The following is a 22,116-nucleotide window of genomic DNA, read 5'->3' as shown; positions in this document are numbered from 1 at the left end:
GTTTTCACTCATTTACCAAATGTGTCAAATCAGCTGCTGAACTGAAGTTGACCAAAATGGTTGTTAAATCCAGGTGGCATTATATAGTTTTGTCCACACAATTATCCATGATGCAAGATTCAAGTTAGGAGCAGCAGGAGAATACTGGGTCTCCCTGCTGCCTTTGCCATTAAGTAGATTAATGGTTGATCAAATTCCAGCCTCAACTCTACCATCCATTCTATCTCTAGTGACATATCACTCCCTTGCTTATCAAGTATCTATTTACATTCATCTTAAAAATATTTGAAGATTATTTGAGGAAGAGTTCCAAAATCTTATGACCCTTTAAGGGGAATAAGAAAAAAATGTTTCAACTTTGTCCTAAATTGGCGACCTTTTATATTTAAGTAGTGACCCCCCCACCCCCCAATTCTAGATTGGAAAGGCCCTCTCCGCAGCCACTTAGTCAAGACATCGCAATCTTGTATATTTCTGTTAAGTCTACTCTCTCTGTCAGGTAGAGTCAAGGTACAATACAGTACAACAGGCCTTTAGCTTAGTGAGTCTGCACTGGCATTCTTAAATGCATGGTGTGCATTTAATAAGAAAGCCTAAATTAGATTCTTTTTTAGCGATGTTGGGTAATTGGATTACTTGTTACAGGTAATTGGAGTGGGGTGTTTCTTTCCACAGTATGAATCTGATGAATTGGAGAAGAGTGTCTATCAAGATGATGATAGCGATAGTGATATTCCAGAAGAGCTTAAAAGGGACTTTGTGGATGAGCAAACTGGAGATGTTCCACTGAAAAGGTAATCGATGGTAATTTTCCAAAAATAGATATCATTAAGGGAATTTTTAGGGGTGATGTATTTTTTATTATTTCAGCCCTTTGGAGATGTTTTGTAAAATTTTAACTCATTTGCTGTTTCTTTTATTGTATTTGAATTTTTATTGTACCCTGCACACAATTCAAGGTGTTTCTATTCTCTTCTTTTAAATCCAAAACCAATACATTAATTTTGATGAGAAGACTAAACCACTGTTTATCACGATTTGCAGAAAATAATTTGACATGGAATTGTATTTCATCCTTTCTGATATTGTATACACAGCATCATATGCAATGCCCACCACATCATAGAGGTTCAGTACTACACCCTCAGACTGTATTAATGAGGAAACAACACAGTATATTAGTCGGAATTACAGCAGGTGTCATTTTTGTAGCATTAAGGTGCTTACAAATAATTTTGCAGTCTGACCAAGGTAAATCAAATTCTCAGTAATGCTTATTATTGATCCCTATGGTACCTGTGATGAAGGGTTTCAGCTGTAAAGTTTGAGTTTTCAGAGTCATAAAGGGACATGTATCACTGAAACAGGTTCTTCAGCACGCAATTTCCATGTCGACCAACAAATACCTATGTATCCTAATCCCATTCACTGGTACTCAGTCTGTAGCAGTTCAAGTGCTTATCCAGATATTCGTTAAATGTTGGGAGGGTACTGTCTCTACTGCCTTCTAAATAATATGTTTCACATTCCAATCACTTGCTAGGTGAAAGCAATTTTACTTGGATCTTCTTTGCCCCTCAACAGTGGCATTGAAAATTGGAGGGCACCGAGTTAAGGTGAAAGAGGGTAATGTTGCACACTATCCACCATATTTATGCCCCACATAATTTTGTAGATCTTTGTCAGGTTCTCCCTCCCCCTCCCACAGTCTATTCTCCATAAGCGAAAAGAAGCCCTGCCTATCCAGTCTAGGGTTGTAGAAATGGAAACGCTCAAGGATTTTAAAAGCAGGGCAATACAGTTGCATTGTCAGAGAGCAGATGAATTAAACTGATTAGATCACCGTAAAAAGAATCAACAAGAACTTAATGGATCAAGTATCATCATTCTAAAAATTCTTTTGACTATTTCTTCGTGTGTTGTTAAAATAACTGCTGCTTTGTAGTAACACAGTTATTGCAGAATTATGATCAAGTGCAAGGACAACAGAATTTGTGTGCCATACTTTGAAGGTTGGTCTGGAAGGAAGGGGGTTGATTGATTTTAATCTTAGCACAGATGTAGAAGGAATTAAATTCTTAAAAATCTGAAACATGTTATGAAACACAGCTAAACTTAGTCCAGGTCATGGAACCAGCCAAGAGGTGATTTTGGATCTAGGCTCAAGGTAGAACATTTTTGTCCTCAGCAAGGGCTGTCCTTTGGTCCATTGTGTCCACACCTTAATGAGTTCTGTGCCTGCCATGACTCCAAGCTCTTCTTCTGTTGCCTCCACCTCCAAATTTACTTCTTTTACAAGGATTCACCACCCCCAACCAATGACCACTTCTCCTATCTTCATCCCTCTTCCTCTTGAACACCTTGCTGTGGCCTTCTGTCTACTCTGGATCTTTTCACCTCTAACTGCCAACGGGACATCAACAGTTTTCACTTCACCTTTCCTCTCGCCTTTTCTAAACTCACCCCTTCTGAATGCACTGCCCTCCGCTCTCCACACCAATGCCAAATTCACTATCAAACCTACAGACATACAAATGCTGCTGTAGTCTGGTGGACTGACCTCTACCATGCTGAGCTCAGATGGCAACTCTCAGACTCTTCCTCTTACCCTTTGCACAGGATCCAACTAAGAATCACTAGGCCGTTGTCTCCCACACTAGCACCAACCTAATCTTGATCTCCCATCCAGTGCCACCAGCCTCATAGTTCCTGTACTCTGCATTGCTTGTTTCTACCTTCTACCTGAAAACCACAAACCTTACTGTCTGGATAGGCCTATTGTTTCTATCTGCAGCTGCCCCAATGAATTTGTGTCTACATACCTTGCCTCCATTTTGTCCCAGTTGATTCAGTCCCATTCCATCTGTATCTGTTCTCAGGATGAAGCTTTCCATTTCAGAACATTTGAGTTTTTTTTTAAACTTGGGGTCTTCCTTCCACTACCATCAATACTGCCCTCACCAGCATCTTCTCCTTCTCTTGCATGTCTGCCCTCATCCCAACTTCTCACTGTCATAGCAGGTTTCTCTTTGTCCTTAGCTACCATCCTACATCTCCCTATTTAGCACATTTTTCTCCATAACTTCTAACATCACCCAACAGGATCCTATAAATAACAACATTGCCCCTCCCCCACCTTCCTCTTTCCATCGGGATCATTCTCTGTGTGACTTCCTTATTCACTCATCCTGCTCTCTCTCCTGGCACTTATCCCTGCAAGGTTGACAAGTGCTACACCTCCTTCCTCACCACCATTCAGGGCCCCTCACATTCCTTCCAGGTGAGGGACACTTCAGCTACGAGGGTTTCGGGTTCAACTATTGAACCTGGTTCAGCCTCCTCTACCTTACTGAGACCTCTTTCAGATTGGGGAACCACTTTGTCAAGCACCTTTGCTCTGTACGCTGCAAAAGGCAGGACCTTCCGGTAGCTACCCATTTCAATTTGCCTTCCCATTCCTATTCTAACATATCTGTCCTCTACTGCCATAATGAGGTCAAACTCAGATTGGAAAAGCAGTACCTCATATTCTATTTGGTAGCCTCCAACCTGATTGGCACGAACATTGATCTCTCTAGCTTTGAGTAATTTACCCCCTTCCTCCCACTTTCCCTTTTTTTCATTTCTCATTCTGATTACCCTTTCTCACCTGCCTCTGGTTCCCCTCCTCTTTCCCTTTCTTGCGTGGTCCACGGTCCTCTCTTTTTAGGTTCTTTCTTTAGCCCTTTACCTCTTCCACCCATCACATTCCAACTTCTTACCTCTTTTTACCCCTTCTCAACCCATCCTTTTTTTTATCTCACTTGTCACCTGCCAGCTTATACTCTTACCCTGCTCCTTATTCTGGCTTCTGCCCCCCTTCCTTTCAGATCCTGACGAAGCATCTTGGCAGGAAACTTTGACTGTTATTTCCCCTCCATAGATGCTGTCTGATTTGCTGAGTTCCTCCACCATTTTGTGTGTGTTGATTTTGGATTTAGAATTGTTTTTAGTAATTCTATTGTAAAGAATCATAACGGAACATATGTTAATATTGTGGCGATCCGCACACACGAGGCTTGAAAGGCCATCGGAAGCTGTGAGCAGACGCACGAACCCCTCGGGGCGGACCTTCCGGAGATGGTCTGACGTCACGTCCGCCCCACTGTTCACAGGGACCCATGGGAAGGGGGTTTTAATCAAGCGAGTTTGAATCAGTAAAACCATTCTGAGTTCAGCTCTCTCTGACTCCGTGTGTTCCTTTTGTAGCGCTTTGCGCGCCACTACATTGGTGACCCCGACATTCCAGACGGCATCTGGAGCCAGCGACTCCACAGCCAGCCATGAGTTCGAGCAATTTGCACAGCGTGGTTGCTCTGAAGCTCCCGACTTTCTGGATCACTCAGCCCCACGTTTGGTTCGAGCAGGCTGAGGCCCAGTTCAATATCAGAGACATTACAGCCGACACCACGCGGTACTACTACGTGGTCAGCGCGCTCGACCAGGAGACAGCTGGATCATTGACTTCCTACACCAGCCACCAACGGAGGACAGGTACGCTCAGCTTAAGGCGCACTCCTGCTCCGTACCTTTGAACTCTTCCCCCCGCGAGTGGGCTGCGTGGCTTCTACACATGGACGGTCTGAGCGACTGCACGCCATCCGAGCTCATGAGTGATACGCTGGCGCTCATGGGTGGCCATAAGCTGTGCCTTCTATTTGAACAGTTGTTCTTCGAACAAATGCCAGAGGACATTTGCCTCCTCCTCGTGGGTGAGGATTTCAGCGACCCGCATGGGGTCACGGCTAAAGCAGACGTCGGCAGAGCAAGCAACGTGGAGCGGCCTCCATGGGCCTAGCCACAGTCGTGCGCCCCAAAGCACCGGCCCCTCAACCGAAGCCACCGAGACCCACGGGGGACAAGTCGACAGTTCAGGGCAATGGTGTTTCTATCACCAAAGATGGGGTTCAGGCGCCCGCCGCTGCCATCCGCCATGTGCTATTCTGGGAAACGCCGGGGCCAGCCATCGCTAATGGCTACGACGGCTGGCCACCAAGACAGCCTCCTGTACCTCTGGGAACGGCACTCCGGGCGGCACTTCCTGGTAGACACCGGGGCCGAAATCAGCGTGCTTCCCCCCTATCGCACTGCATTTCGGGTCCATTTGTTTCAATTGGACTTTCACGTTGGCGGCAGTGTCACAGCCGCTACTAGGGGCAGACTTCCTATGCGCCAACTGCCTCCTGGTCAACTTGAAAGGCCGGTGTTTGGTCCACACCGAGATGTTCCAGACTTTCCAGCTCGGAGAAGCCAAGCTACCGGCCCTCCACCTGGATTCTGTGACCCTCTTGGGTAACGGATTCGCCAGGGTGTTGGCGAAATTCCCCTCCATAATCACCCCGCAGTTCTCCACGGCCGACCCCAAGCACAGCGTGCAGCACCACATCCCCACGCAAGGCCCACCGTTGCACGCCTGAGCTCGCAGCCCTCATTACCCCGTTTGGCTCGTTCGAATTCCTGAGGATGGCTTTTGGTCTCAAGAATGCAGCCCAAATTTTCCAGAGGCTCATGGACATGGTGGGATGTGGCCTGGATTTTGCTTTCATTTACTTGGACGATATCCTGGTGGCCAGCAGTTTGCACCAAGAGCATGTGGCACATTTGCGCCAGCTCTGCCAACGCCTAAGCGGCCACAGACTGGCAATCAATCCGGCAAAGTGCCAGTTCGGGTTGACGGAGATCGACTTCTTGGGCCACAGAGTCAACCGGCATGGCTCAGTTCCCCTACCGGACAAGGTCCAGGCCGTCCACCTATTCCCCAAGCCCAACACGGTCAAGGGCCTGCAGGAGTTCGTGGGGATGGTCAACTTTTATCATCAGTTCGTGCCGTCGGCGGCTCGCATCATGAGACCCTTGTTCCGAGCAGACCAAGGAGGCGCTGGCGAAGGCAGTCCTCCTGGTGCACCCGAGAGTCGATGTACCCACGGCACTCACAGTGGACACTTCTGACATGGCAGTTGGCAGAGTCCTGGAGCAGCTTGTTGAAGACCAGTGGCGGCTGCTCGCTTTCTTCAGCCGGCACCTACGGCCACCGGAGATGAAGTACAGCGCCTTCGACAGAGAGTTGCTAGCGCTCTACCTGGCTGTCCGGCATTTCCGGTACTTCCTCGAGGTATACGGACCACAAGCCCCTCACCTTCGCACTGGCCAAGGTATCGGACCCATGGTCGACTCGGTAGCAGAGGCACCTGTCCTTTGTTTCGGAATTCACCACGGATGTCTGCCACATCACAGGAAAGAACAACGTCGTCGCCGACACACTGTCTCACCCCTGCCTCCACTCAGTAGGCATATCGTCCTCAGGGATAGACTATGCAGCACTGGCAGAAGCACAACGGTTGGATCATGAGATTCCGGCTTACCGCACCGCCGTTTCGGGGCTCCAGTTGGAGGACGTCTCCATCGGCCCGGCAGCGGATCGACTCTTGTGTGACGTGTCTACCGGCAAACCCCGACCCGTGGTACCAGCAGCATGGAGGCTTCGGGTGTTCGACATGCTGCACGACCTGGCCCACCCGTCCATCCGGGTGTTCGACATGCTGCACGACCTAGCCCACCCATCCATCCGGGTGTTCGACATGACCCGGCCCATCCGTCCATCCGGGTGTTCGACACGACCCGGCCCACCCGTCCGTCCGGGTGTTCGACACGACCCGGCCCACCCGTCCGTCCGGGTGTTCGACACGACCCGGCCCACCCGTCCGTCCGGGTGTTCGACACGACCCGGCCCACCCGTCCGTCCGGGTGTTCGACACGACCCGGCCCACCCGTCCGTCCGGGTGTTCGACACGATCCGGCCCACCCGTCCATCCTGGTGTTCGACACGACCCGGCCCACCCATCCATCCGGGTGTTGGTCACGCTGCATGACCCGGCCCACCCGTCCATCCGGGTGTTCGACACGCTGTACGACCCGGCCCACCCGTCCATCCGGGTGTTCGACATGACCCGGCCCACCCGTCCGTCCGGGTGTTCGCCACGCTGCACGACCCGGCCCATCCGTCCGTCCGGGTGTTCGACACGCTGCACGACCCGGCCCACCCGTCCATCCGGGTGTTCGACACGCTGCACGACCTGGCCCACCCGTCCATCCGGGTGTTCGACACGCTGCACGACCAGACCCACCCGTCAATCCGGGTGTTCGACACGACCCGGCCCACCCGTCCATCCGGGTGTTCGACACGCTGCACGACCCGGCCCACCCGTCCATCCGGGTGTTCGACACGCTGCACGACCCGGCCCACCCGTCCATCCGGGTGTTCGACACGCTGCACAACCCAGCCCACCCGTCCATCCGGGCGTCCATCAAGCTGGTAGCAGACAGATTCATCGGGCACGGTTTGCACAAACAGGTCGGACACTGGGCCAGGACCTGAGTACGCTGCCAGACCGCCAAAGTCCAGCAGCACGTGAAGGCTCCCTTCCAGCAGTTCCAGCCGCCGCAAAGGAGGTTCCAACACATCCACGTGGACATCGTCGGCCCCCTGCCAGTCTCCCGGGGCGCCAGGTATATCTTTACCGTGGTAGACAGGTTTACCAGATGGCCGGAAGCCATACCGCTTGCAGACACGTCCACTGAGTCCTGTGCCAGGGCACTCATTGCCAGCTGGATCGCCAAGTTCGGCCTCCCAATGGACATCACCGCGACAGAGGGGCGCGGTTCATATCCAGGTTGTGGACAGCTCTAGCGCAGCTCCTGGGCACCCAGCTGCATCACACCACAGCGTACCATCCCCAGTCCAACGGTTTGGTAGAGTGATTCCACTGGCATCTCAAGTCGGCCCTGACGGCACGCCTCAGGGGCCCCCCACTGGACAGACGAGCTTCCCTGGGTCCTACTGGGCATCCTGACAGCCCCCTAGGTGGACCTGGGCACCTCCTCGGCGGAATTGGTCTACGGCACCCCCCTGACGGTCCCAGGTGAGTTCGTACCTGAGGCCCAAGGTTCGGCCGAAACTCCAGCAGCGGTGCTAACGAGGCTGCGGGACAAGGTAGGGACCCTAGCGCCGGTCCCGACCTCCAGGCATGGTCCCACGCCATCCTTCACCCCTAAAGACCTCCGAGACTGTGAGTATGTTTTTATTCACAGGGGCATGCACAGGTCACCTCTACAGCGGCCGTACAAGGGACTCTTCAGGATGATCCGTCACAGGTGGGTGGCCAGGAAGAGACTTTTACAGTGGACCGCCTCAAACCGGCGCACTTGGACATTGAGCAACCAGTGAGGGTACCAGCACCGCGCTGGTGAGGCCAGCCACACAGACTGGGGGCTCCACTCCCCCGATGGACGTTGCTGGGGGAGGTGGTGTGGCAGCCCGTACACACAGGACTTGAACAGCCATCGGGAGCTGCGAGCAGATGCACGACCCGCTCGGAGCGGACCTTTCGGGGACGGTCTGACGTCAGGTCCACCCCGCTGTTCGCAGGGACCCATGGGAAGGGGGTTTTAAGCGCGCGAGTTTGAATCAGTAAAACCATTCTGAGTTCAGCTCTCTCTGCCTCCGTGTTTTCCTTTTGTAGCGCCTTGCGTGCCGCTACAATATGGAGTTTTGTATTGAGTTAGAGAGTCATGTAACTAAGTCTGAAACTTTCAAAGGTTCAAAGGTCAAGTTTAATGTCAGAGAAATGTATACAATATACATCCTGAAATGCTATTTCTTTGCAAAACAGCCACAAAAACAGAGAAGTGCCCCAAAGAATGAACAGTTAAACATGAGAACCCCAACACCCCCCCAGCTCCCCCCGCGTGTAAGTGGCAGTAAGCAACAATTCCCTCTCCCCCACCAGCAAAAATAGCAAGTCATCGGTACCATCACCGAGCCCAACCATGTGCTAAGCATTAGCAGACAGAGACCTTGCAGTTACCCCATAAGCTTAGCATTTCATCTGAATTTGACAACCCACAGGTTCTCTCTCTCCTTGGCAAGGGAGAGCAAAGTGTCCCCGATTTTCACAGTGAGCGGGAGACATAACAGCAGCCTGCTGGTTTACGATCTTAAAAGTCTGTTTTGTCGCTTTTCCAAGCTCTGTGTCCAAAGATTGCTAAAACCTCGGGTTTTTGGGCCCATAGAGAAAGATTTTCCAGCCTCCCTGATGACACGAGTCTCCTGCCGAGACACCGACCCTCGATCCGCCCGTCTCCAGAGCCCTGAGATCTTAGGCTTGCGAACACTAGTCCGCCTCTCAGGCCTACCCCTTGGGGTGCCAAACATCGGCAGGTCCCGAATCCCCGAGAACGGGTCCCATTCCCACAAAGAACCAAAGCCTGCTTGTAACTCCAGGTCAGTGTCCTCAAAAGAACCCTGAAAGGAAAAAATAAAGATATTAAAGGTAGAAATAGAGTTGTTTCCAAAGATGCAAGCAAAGGAGTCGCAGTTAGACACCATCATTCCTCCTAAGCTTCACCCCTTAACTATGTTAACTTTAAACCCATCTAATTATGAAGAGTGATTTGACTAATAGAGATTCTGAAATTCAACTAAAATGGATATTAATGGGCAAGTAATAACAAAAACTTCAACAAATAACGTGTAATGAGCATTCAGGCTGTCACAGCCAGACTATGTAACAATTTCTTCCCCCAAGCTATCAGACTCCTCAATACCCGAAGCCTGGACTGACAACTTGCCCTATTGTCCTGTTTATTATTTATTGTAATGCCTGCACTGTTTTTGTGCACTTCATGTAGTCCTGTGTAGGTCTGTAGTCTAGTGTAGCTTTCTCTGTTCTTTTTTTACGTAGTTCAGTGTAGTTTTTGTATTATTTCATGTAGCACCATGGTCCTGAAAAACGTTGTCTCATTTTTACTATGTACTGTACCAGCAGTTATGGTCGAAATGACACTAAAAGTGAATTGACTTGAAGATTTGAACTTGCAGTAAAACTGATTATTGTTAGGATTTTGAGTTCTGTGAATTAATATAACTTAAAAGTAAAACTGGCAAAAAGTATGAGAGTGATTGTATGAACTAGTACACAAGCACATACAAAGAAGAAAACAGCAAAAGTAAGTCTGGGGCAAAGTTGGGAGAAATTATATTTGGTGAATAAGGAAATAGCTGAGAGTCCATTCATCAGTGTATTTTATAGATGGCACAAAATGGGAAGCCAATAGTCATGAAAGTGAGGAAGTTTAAAAAAGATTAGCGAAGTAAAAACTATAGCAATGGAACTAACAGCAAAGAAATCCCATGGACCTTACTGTTTTGCTTGCTAGGGTTTTTCAAAGCAGTGCTGGAAATGTTATGGTTGCATTGGTTTCGATCAGTGGTTCTCAAGCTTTTTTGAGTTACCACCCCTTTGCTCTTAGATCACATCCCAAGCACCCACTCTCCCTTTCCAACATAAAAACCATAAATTATTTTAATTTATGATGCACAATGAAAGAAAATAAGAACTTCAAATTTAAAGCAGTGACAAATAATTGCAAATTTATTTTAATCTATTGAAAGGCACAAATAAAATTATTTCATTAATTACAGTGAAAACACTTCAACAATTTTAGAACATACATTAGTAGTCCAACTATTCACTACATCATTGCTTTTTCACTTTTCAATGAGTTGATGGGCTGGGTGCAGTTTCTCCACATCAGGCTGAATGCATCTCAGGAGTCTCAGATCCCCACGTTCAGTCATTTGCAGTCTGTTTTGTTGCTTTGAAAGAAGTTGGGCGACTGCATTGAAACAGTACTCCACTATAAATATGATGTTGGAAAGGCAATAAAGAACATCTTGACTTTTTTCCACTGTGCAGGATAGCGTTCAGAGATTTCTTTTTCTGCAACCGAAAGACTTGATATGATTTTTTTTTGAACCTTGGCTTTAGCTCAAAGTAATTTTGTAGCAAGACCAGTTCTCTCTGCATCCTTCCTGTTATTCTTCATTGCTAGTTCTCAGGAATGAATTTATTACCCAAACTGGAATTTGGATTGAGAGATCATCCTGAAATCCCTCTAACATGTCTTTATGCAGTTCACCCACATGAGCTCAGTATACTTGGAAGATCATAATTTCTTTCTTTCTCTTCCAATTCAGAGAGGCTAGGAAAATGGAAAACTTTGTGATACCAATGTTGCACTTAAATGGGGTTAACATAGACAGAAATGTGATGACAACTGATTTGACTTAGCTAAGATTCACATCATTTCCTTGTAATTGAAGATTGATTTCATTAAACTTTGCGAATAATTCTGACAAATAAACAATGACATGCTTAATATGCTTGAATGCTTCATTCAAAGAACTTAATCATAGTTTCAGAAGCCACATAAAAGCATCTCAGGAAGTTTTATTTTGAGAGCCATCTTTCTCAATGCCAAGCTCTCGAAATAGTTGAGAATTGAGAGAATGGGACTTGATTTTATTTACCACTATAATTTACCAAAGTAAATTGGAAGGAGCTGCTGGCAGGGTTTACAGCAGAGCAGCAGTGGTGTGAGATTCTGGGGGAAAAGGAGGAAGGGCCATGAGTACTGCATATAGTACTCTAGTTGCGGCATCACCAGTAACCCTGTACAGTTGCAGCATAACCTCCCTGCTCTTAAATTCAAACCCTCTCGCAATAAAATGGTGCTCATGGAAGGATATCATTAAGAAAACCAGTGCTCTCCAAAGAAACATTGCCTCGTGTCTCAAGTTTGCCAATTCGATAAAACAACTGAGCTACTAAAAGTAGTTACGTGTCTCATAATTTGTTTCCTAGTTATCGATTAGACAGAAATATATATTCTATATATTTCTGCACAAGTCCAGCAAAATTGTTAAGTGGCTTGGAAGCAGCAGCTGAGAGGCTGTTTGGTATATAATTGTCATGTGTACCGAGATACAGTGAAAGGCTTTCATTTGCATGACATCCAAACAGACCATTCCATACACAAGTCCATCAGTGTAGTACAAAAGGGACAGAGAGTAGGCTGCTGCTTATAGTATTCCATTACAGTTAGATAAATAAAATGCAAGCGCCATGACATGGTAGTTCATCTTTATCATATAAGATTCAGCAGGAAAGAAGGCTGTCCTTGAGCTTGGTGGTACATGTTCTCAAACTTTTGTATCTTCTGTCTGATGTGAGGAGGGACAAGAGAGAATGACCAAGGTGGAAGGGTGGAAAATCATTATGGACATGCAAGGAAGTGTCGGCTATTTAGACCTATTTGTCAAATGTGTGTTAATGGTACCTGATATCCTGCCCTCTTCGCTGCCCTACTTAAATAAGTGGCTTTGCTTCTCCTCCATAATCAATTGACTACTTCCAGAGCTCCCCTTCCCAACATCCTCCTCAAAATCTCTCCCCTTTGAACTGCACCAATCTGTCATGTACAGGTCTCCCAGCTAGGTAACCAGCAAACCTCTCAACCTTGTGAGCTCTGTTATGGGGGCATGGAAATTAAAATGAGAAGCCATTGTTAAATTCATCAAAAGCTCAATACTCTCTATCTTAGTTTCCTAACCACAACAGCCCTTCATCCTTTTCCCTGCAGTGCCACCAACCTCTCATCTAATTTTCTCCAGTTAATAGGCACAGTTGTAGAAGTGAAAACAATATGCGTTATGGTGTGTAAATTCTAAATCAAAACGCTTCTGAATAAGAAGCTGTTTTATCAACCATGCATGAATACGTAGTGAAATCATCTGCTTTGACTTGCTGATGTCTTAAAAAATATATAAATTATAAATGTATCCTGTAATGTGGTTTCTTGACTTTCATACAAGTGTCCATATTTAAGATATACAAAATAATCAAGACCATTTTGTGATTGAGATGATTTAATTTGATTTTCAAATGATGCTGAATCAGCCATAAAATGGTCAATAGTTTGGCAACTAGCAACCTCTGCATAGTAATTAAACTACAGATCAGGAAGAAAGCTATTAATTTTCAGTTATTTAGGCTTTGACTTGCATTTTTATCATAGAATTTGATTTTTACAGTTTGCACATAAGAATATCAGAAATTTTAGAAATCTCAAAAGTGAATTTACAAATAAATTTGCTTTTCCATTTGGTTATTATAGTAGCTAGGAGCCAAAGGAGAACTGCTGGAATAACTTGAAGTTGATCTATATGTATGTAGGCAAAGGGATAGGCCCTTTCTGGCTCTCCTAATTTCCTTTTAACCTCCTTCCTGTTAGCCTTCAAATCTTCTAGATCGCTAACGTTACCTTTTGTAACCTTTTGTAAGCTTTTCTTCTTGACTATATTTATTAAAGGGATAGTCAATATTTCGGGCCTGTTGAAGGGCATCAGCCTGAATTGTCGGCTGTTGCTTTGCCTCCACAGATGCTGCTGGACCTGCTGAGTTCTTTGAGAGGTTTATTTATTGCTCCAGACGACACTTGTGGTGTCTCCATTATTGTAGCTGGTCTTCCCTGATGCTTTACCTAGAAAGCTGGCCAAGCTTCTCAAACCAGAGAACTTGTATTTTCTCTTTAAACTTCATTGAAGTTCCAATATGACTATAACTATTAAAAAAATACAGTAAATATTACAAGTTAGGAAAAGTTTGTATGATTGTAAGATTATATGATAGATAATGTCACAAACTACAAAATACCATGTACTTTTGTAACTCCTGTATTCTAGTAATAATTCTAAACTAACTATATCAGATATCATGTAACTAGCTCCAGCTCCAAATATGGATGCATGTTATCCTGGCATTAGCTCACGCAATACTAATCAATCAAATGTCCAGATTTTGTTTGCAAGGTAGCCAGATCTGCTCCCTAATCCCATCTTTTATAATACAAAAGAATTACGTCTTTCCATTGTAATTTCTCTTTTATTGCCAGTTTATTTTTACAGCCATATGCATCTTCATCCAAGTATTTCAGTATCCTCAAAGTCTGTTTAGATTTCAAAGAGCTGTGTATTATCAGCTTAATGAAAATATTACTTCCCTAAATTTAGGAATCAGATTGGAAGAAACAGATAATTTGCCCTTAATGATGTCTGAGTAGAAACTTTTTTATCTTGCATTTACTGTAAATCACAGGCTGTTGTTTTTTTAAAGTTTTTCTTTTTAAAAAATGCAGTGCTATTTCATTGTACACTGAGATTTTGAACATTTAGTCAATATTTGTAAGTCGGGAGTTAAATACTACTTAAAGGTCATTGTTGAAGTTATTCGAGTGACCAAAAAGGTTTGATCTCATTATACTACTTTGCATTATATCATTTCAGATACTGTGAGCGGTAGACTAAATTTTCATATAGATTGTCGAGTTGGCGAGACCATATTATCTGTCTGTTGATTGTGAATCAGGCACAAAGTCAAATTTTGTCTTGAACTTCTTATTTGGCCTCTGCTAATTTCAGTTTCCCTTTCTAGCGTTTCCAAAGAAACTTTGAAAAGTAGAAAGAAGTCCGATTGCTATCTGAACAAAGGCAATACACTCATTTTAACAAACACTACCTTGAATGTAATAAGACTTGTCGGTGAGTATGAAGCCTTTGTTAGAATTTAATTGATTAACTTGTATTGGCAATGAAAATAACTGATTACAGCTGCCTTTACCCCTCCTATATATGGAATTGAAAATTGTCATGCTCATCCATTGCTTTGTCTGCAACATCATTCAGCTTGCCAACATACAGATATTCAGTCCTGAGTTTAATTACTGTACTACATAAATAACTCATTTAGACAGAAACATGGAAAACCTACAGCACAATACAGGCCCTTCAGCCCGCAATGCTGTGTCGAACACGTACTTTAGAAATTACGTATGGTTACCCAAAGCCCTCTATTTTTCTAAGCCCCATGTACCTATCCAAGAGTCTCTTAAAAGACCCTATTGTAACATTCAGATAGCTAAAGGGTTTTTTCTCTTAACAGTTACACCCGTTTATATGCACTTATTGCATGATTCCTAAGAGGTGATACTTTATTTTGTGATACAGCACAGAATAGGCCCTTCTGGTCCTTCGAGCCATGCCATCCCAGCAAACCCCAAAATCCCAATGAAGCCTAACCTAATCATTGGACAGTTTACAATGACCATTTAACTTACCCAGTATGTGTTTGGATCATGGGAGGAAACCAGAGCACGTGGAGAGAATGTACAGAGATTTCTGGCAGAACAGCGCCGGAATTGAACTGTGAACTCCAGAATGCTCCAAGTTGTGATAGTGTTGCTCTAACCACTCTGCTACTGTGGTGCAATATGGTTGAATGTTTTATGGTGAGTTCAGCAAATTAAAACGTTAACGATATTATGAGCTATAGTAAACCAGAGATTGTTTCATCAGTATTACATCCAGAAAATGAAATTTCTTTCAACAACTGCAGCTACTTCTTATTATGGATTAATTATTGTTATAGGAAAATGTGCTTTAATGCTTATTAAAAGGAATAAAACATTTATAATTAGATTAACAATGAGTGGATGAATTCCTGCATTGCCCTCATTCATGCATATTGTCAATGTGCAAATATTCTCGAAGAGTTTTAAAGAATGTCTTTATTTGTCATATGTACATTGAAGCATACAGTGAAAAATGCCATTTGTGCCAACGACCAAGATGTACTGGGAGTAGCCTACAAGTGTCGCCATGCTTCTGGCACCAACACAGCACAGTAACTCTAACCTGTAAGTCTTTTGGAATGTGGGAGGAAACTGGAGCACCTGAATGAAATCCACGCGGTCTCGGGGAGGACATACAGACAGCAGTGGGATCTGAACCCAAATCTTCTGATCACTGTTGCTGTAAAACACTGCACTAACTGCTAAACTACCATTCCACACATGTACAACTACAATTTAGTGATCTACACTGCATTATTTAAAACAAAACTCTTTATTTACCTACTGCACAAAATAATTTCCAAGCAGTTTTTCATGAAACTCTGCAATTGAACTGAACAAATGATGCTTTACCAAATGATCATTGGACTGCTACTGATTGCATATAAGTGCTATATTGTTTTGTTATCATTGGAGACAGTGGCTCATTATTATTCGCAAGTATACCAGAACTTATAAATTTTGGTTTATCACAGTGGAAGTTTTAGGGCTCTTGTATTCCAAACTCTCACTCAAAATACAAATAATCTAAGACATTTTTGAGTTTCCTTGAGTACCTGTTTTATTTTTCCAGAACAAGTAATCATAGTTAACTTCTTGGATTTTGAGAAAGTGATTAAGTATGAAATTGATGCTGTTTAAAGAAAGAAAGGACTTGCTTTTTCATAACATCTTTCCTGACAAAATGGTGTTTCAAAAATATTCATTATTTTTTGTGTAAACTAGCTTTCCTCTTGCATTCGTTTTCATTGCATTATTGTACAAAAGTCTTAAGCATATATATATATATATAGCCTAAGACATTTGCAACTACTGTAATAATTTTATGTATTGCACTGTCCTGCTGCACAACAAAATATTGATCATATTTGAGTGATGATAAACCTGATTCTGATATGAGTTTCTATTGTGGACTGAGAGTGGGAAATGGGCAGAGAGAGGGGAATCATGGTGTGAAAAAGGGGAAGGGGAGGAGCAGGATCAGGAAGCACCAGAGATGCATTCTGTAATGATCAATAAACTGATTGTTTAGAAACAAATTATCTTGCCTGGTGTCTCAGGGCTGTGCCTCCCCCTGCCCCTGGCACTCCTCTGCACCTGTCCCAACACCCCTTTTACGATATCTTCTATTTTAGTGTCAGCAGAAAGCTTACATGCCTTGTACATCGAAGTCATTCATGTAAATGAACAACAACTAAAGTCCCAGCAGCAACCCCTATGGAACACTATCAATCACAAGCCTCTAGTCTGAGAAGGACCTTCAGCCATCACTCTGCTTCCCATCGACAAGCCAATTGTGAATCCAATTAGCTGTCTCTCCCTAAATCCTATGAAATCTAAACTTCTTGACTAGTCCACCATGTGGGACTTCATCACAGGCTTTACTGAAAGTCTATATAGACAACATCCACTACCCTACCTTCATCTATCCTCTTGGTTACCTTTTTGAAAAGCTAAGAGATTTGTCAGACACTATTTTTAATGCACATAGTCATGCTGACTATCCCTAACTATACCTTGTCCTATCCCTCAGAGAACCCTCTAGTAGCTTTTTCATCACTGATATCAGACTCATCAACCTGTAACTTTTTGGCCTGTCTTTGCTTTCCTTTAATAATGGTACAACATTTGTAACCCTCCAGTGTTCTGGAGCTTAACATGTGGCTAAAGATGAAGCAAATATCTCCGCAAGGGCTACTGCAATTTCCTGTGTAGCTTCCCACCAATTCAGATTCAGATTCAGATTCAGTTTATTGTCATTTAGAAACCACAAATGCAATGCAGTTAAAAAATGAGACAACATTCCTCCAGAATGATATCACAAAAGCATATGACAAAACAGACTTCACCAGAAAATCCACATGACATTTGGCAATCCCAACTCCCTCTAAATCTACACGAAGGGGACACTTTATTTGGTACAGGAAATACCTAATAAAGTAGCCACTGAGTGTATGTATGTTCAGGTTCTTCTGCTGCTGTGTTCCATTCACTTCAAGGTTCAATATGTGTGTTCAGAGATGTTCTTTTACATACCACTGTTGTAACATGTGGTTATTTGAGTTGTCATCTTGAACCAGTCTGGCTATTCTCATCTGACTCTTTCATTAGCAAGGCATTTTCACACACAGAAATGCCTCTCTTTGGTTTTTTTTTGTTTAATTTTGTATCATTCTTTGTAAACTCTAGAGACTATTGTATGTGAAAATTTAAGGAGATTAACAGTTTCTAAGATAACTCAAACCATCTATAATTCCACTGTCAAATTCACTTAGATTACATTTCTTCCCCATTTTGATGTTTGATCTGAACTTCTTGACCATGTTTGTATGTTTTTCTGCATTGAGCTGTTGCCACATGATTGGCTAATTAGATATTTAACAAGCATGCGTACAGGTGTACCTAATAAAATGGCCACTTAGTGGCCATCACTCATCACTCATTTCCCTTATTTTAGCATCCATCAGTTTCACCACAGTAAATGTAATATTCATAAAATATCATGTGGCTCCATATTTCAACAGCCTTGCTGGTCTTTTGTGAGGATCTATTCACTCTTTATCTACCCTTTTACTTCTAATATACCGATAGAACCTCTTGGGATTTTTTTTTTAAGCCCTGCTACTAGCAAGATCTAACTTGTACCTTTTTTTTCCATCCTATTTTCCCTTTGAGATGTACTTCAATGCTTCTTGTGATTGTTGTTTGGTTTAATACTGTCACATGTTGGACACAGTTGATAAATTTTACTGCTGGAGTCATTGGTTTATGGTTCAATACAGTGCCGAACTGCTTTGATCACATCACAGTGAAGTGGTCTGTGGTTGCCAAAGACTCATTTCATTTCTTCCCTGCAGAGAGAGGCAACATGGATCATGTGATTCAATGGCTTATTTAAACCAAAAATTATAGAACTTTTTCCTTTATCTCTGAATTATTAGGTTTCTGTTGTATCACATGATTGGAAATTTAATTTGATCTACAATTTTTGGTGATTATTGTTGTTATTATCTAATTACCATAATAGTAGTTTCACTTCTAGTCTGCATTACTGCCTGCCTGCTGAAAGATTGACAATAACAAGTATTAATTGTCTTCTGTGCTGAATCATCTCTTAAAACCATAAGTAATAGGGACAGGAGTTGGCTTCTGAAACCTTCCAGTATCCAACATTTAAAAAGTCCATGACTGATCTGGCATTTGGTCTTGCCCTATTTCTGGAGGTTGAGTTTTTCCATATAATGCAAAACTGTTAGTCCATTTCAGCCTTTTCCATACATAACTTGTGTGGAGCATTGTGATAATTTTGGAAATGTGCCAATCGTGTTGGCGTTTGTAACAATTATTCTGTCCAATGTTTTGTGTTGTTGCCAAAAATAACTAGTTGATTTGTATTTTTGCATGCATTGACCAAAATATTTTGGCCAGGCATTGTCTGGCATTACTACTCTTCAGCTAGTATTCTTTCCTAACTACCAGAGCACATGCATTATTGTAGATCAGAAGAATCCAGCTGTGCCTCCAGACCATATTCCTGGTGTCTCCTCAGCTGCTTCCACATCCGGGCTGAGACCTTCCTCGCTGTTGCTTTTCTTCCACCACTACTCCCCTTTAACCTTGAACTCCCCTCTATCCCTTAATTTGCCCTTAATTCCTCTGAGTTCCCATCTTCCTCCCACCCCACATTCCCCAAACACCCCAACCCTGCCCGCTCCTCTGACTACTCTAATTCCCTACCCTCCCCGACCACAGCTCTAATTCCTACCCATGTCTTCACCATCCCTTTCAATCTTCCTTTCTCTGAGACTGAACATTTTGTTCTCAGCAGCAGCCTTACCTTTGTCTACATACACCTGCATCTCTGTGAGTTCTGCACCCACCATGATGTTGAGCTCTTCTTCCCTTCCCTCTGTCTCCAAACCTACTTCTTTGGCAAGGATTCTCCACACCCCACTGATGACCCACTTCTCCCATCTTCAACCCTCCTCCTCTTCTCGGCACTCCACTCTGATCTTCCATCCACTCTGGATCTTTCCATCTCTAACTGCCAATGAGACATCAACCGTCTCGACTTTAGCACTTCCTTCTCCTATGCAGAACTAGCACCTTCTGAACACATTGCCCTCGACTCTTTCTGCACCAATCACAAGCTTGTCATCAAACCTGCAGATGAGGGGGTTGCTATTGTAGTCTAACACAGTGGTCCCCAACCACCGGGCCTCAAAGCATGTGCTACCAAGCCACGATATGAAACGATGTGTGTCAGTTGCACCTTTTCTCATTCACTGTCATGCCCACTGTTGAACTTGAACGCACGCGAGGTCATCAGTCAGTCATTAACCTACAACTACTCGGTGAGTAAAAAAGAACTGTCACTTGAGAGTTTCTTTGGAAGAGTTGGGAGGGGACATAAAAGGCCTAACGATGATACTGCAGAGACAGCTGAAGCCAAGAATGCAAGAAAGAAAGAAAGCTTCCTTCAACAGAAAATACGAGTCGTACGTAAAATATGGCTTTAATGCGAACTGTGACTCACACGCTCCAAGCCCCCTGTGTGTGATATGTGGAGACAAGCTGTCTAACGAGGCAATGAAGCCCTCAAAACTGCTTTGGCACTTTGAGTCCAAGTACCTTGCACTTAAAGACAAACCCGTTGAGATATTTGAGCGGAAAAAAAGCGTGAGCAAGCGGGACAGAAGCAAGTGTTGAGAGCCACCACCTCCACAAATGCTGCTGCTCTGAGAGCGTCGTACTTAGTGGCTAGCCGTATTTCTAAGGCTAAGAAGCCTCTTACTGTTGGTGAAGAATTGATTCTGCCTGCTGCCAGGGACATGTGCCATGAACTGCTGGGAGAAGCTGCAGCTAACAAGATGGCACAGGTTTCTCTTTCAGCTACCACAGTTTCAAGGAGAATCGATGACATAGCAGAGGACATCGAAGCACAGCTGTTGGAACGGCTTAACAAGTCACCATGGCATGCTATCCAGGTCAATGAGTCTACCGATGTCGACAACAGGGCAATACTGCTGTTTTATGTGTGATATATATTTCAAGACGATGTGCACAAAGATATATTGTGTGCACTGCCGCTGCCAACTAACACAACTGGGGATGAACTATTCAAGTCTTTGAATGACTACATGTCAGGCAAACTGGACTGGTCATTCTGTGTTGGAATATGCACAGACGGGGCTGCAGCTATGACTGGATAGCTGTCTGGTTTCACTACCCGAGTCAAAGAGGGTTGCACCTGAATGCCAGTCTGTGCACTGTGTCAAGGAAATGCTGGCTAGCTGGAAAATGTCACCTGATCTTAGCAGTGTGTTGAGTGACGTTGTTGAAGTTATCAATCACATCAAAGCAAAAGCCCTTAACTCGCGTCTGTTTGAGCAGCTTTGCGAGGAAATGGATGCAGAGTACAAATGCCTTTTCTTACACACTGAATTCAGGTGGCTATCAAGGGGGAGAGTCCAGGTCAGGGTTTTTGAGTTAAGAGAGCCACTACAGAGATTTCTTTCAGGAGAAAAGTCACCACTGACAGCACATTTCAGTGATGAGGAGTGGATAGCAAAACTCGCTTATCTGTGTGACATCGTCAACCTGCTCAATGAACTCAATTTGTCACTTCAGGGGAGAATAACAACTGGCTTCAAGTTGACAGATAAAGTGTCTGCTTTCAAAGCCAAACTGGAACTGACAGCGAGTGGATGTGCATGTTTCACATGTTCCCAACATTAGCTGGGAATTTCGGAGAGACTGAGGCTGCACCGTCTTTCTCACAGCTGGTGCGCAATCACCTATCTTCGCTGTCTACAGAATTCGAGAGTTACTTCCCAACCGCAAATGACCCAAGACATGCAAAGGAATGGGTCCGTGACCCATTTGTGAATGTCCCCAGTGAATCATCCATGTTAGCGCGGGAAGAAGGTCAACTCCTCGAGCTTGCAAATGACGGTGGGCTGAAAAGTATGTTTGACATAACATCTCTGCTGGCATTCTGGATCAAAGTCAAGGCTGAATATCCTGAGATAGCCATGAAAGCACTGAAAACGTTGCTTCTATTTCCAACATCATATCTCTCTGAAGCAGGGTTTTCTGCAACGAATGCAACGAAAACTAAATTGTGGAATAGACTGGACATAAGGAACTCCCTTTGAGTATCGCTGTCTCCCATCACCCCTTGATGGGACTGTCTTGTTGCAGGGAAACAAGCCCAGGGCTCCCACTGATTCAGCGATATTCGTGTGTTTATATGTTCATACAAGGAAAATATGCGCTGTGTTTAATATTAAATTTGTTAGATAAACCCTTTTAGAAACGAGATTGAGTGTATTAGCCACTTATAAGTGACTTATAGTTGACTTATCACCTATATTCCAGTCGTAATTAACACTCCCCCCCCCCCCCCCGGTCAGGCCGGTCCGCAAGAATATTGTCAATATTAAATCGGTCCGCGGTGCAAAACAGGTTGGTGACCCATGGTCTAACAGACTGACCTCTACATGACTAAGGCCAGGTGGTAACGCTCAGACACCTCCACCAACTCCTTGA

The 22,116-nt window shown here is 44.3% G+C and overlaps 1 protein-coding gene across 1 annotated transcript in view; it reads left to right on the top strand.

Annotated features, from left to right (window-relative positions):
* The window catches only part of vps50 (VPS50 EARP/GARPII complex subunit), a 203,743-nt gene that overhangs the window by 134,185 nt on the left and 47,442 nt on the right, over nucleotides 1-22,116 (top strand). Inside the window, exons 19-20 of the mRNA XM_073054232.1 lie at nucleotides 676-794; nucleotides 14,370-14,476. Coding sequence (XP_072910333.1) covers nucleotides 676-794; nucleotides 14,370-14,476 — 226 coding nt within the window. The remainder of the gene's footprint in view (nucleotides 1-675; nucleotides 795-14,369; nucleotides 14,477-22,116) is intronic.

Source organism: Hemitrygon akajei, chromosome 8, assembly GCF_048418815.1.
Source record: "Hemitrygon akajei chromosome 8, sHemAka1.3, whole genome shotgun sequence".
NCBI classification, from domain to species: domain Eukaryota; kingdom Metazoa; phylum Chordata; class Chondrichthyes; order Myliobatiformes; family Dasyatidae; genus Hemitrygon; species Hemitrygon akajei.
The sequence above is the reverse complement of the archived record's forward strand: the minus strand, read 5'-3'. Positions and strand labels throughout refer to the sequence as shown.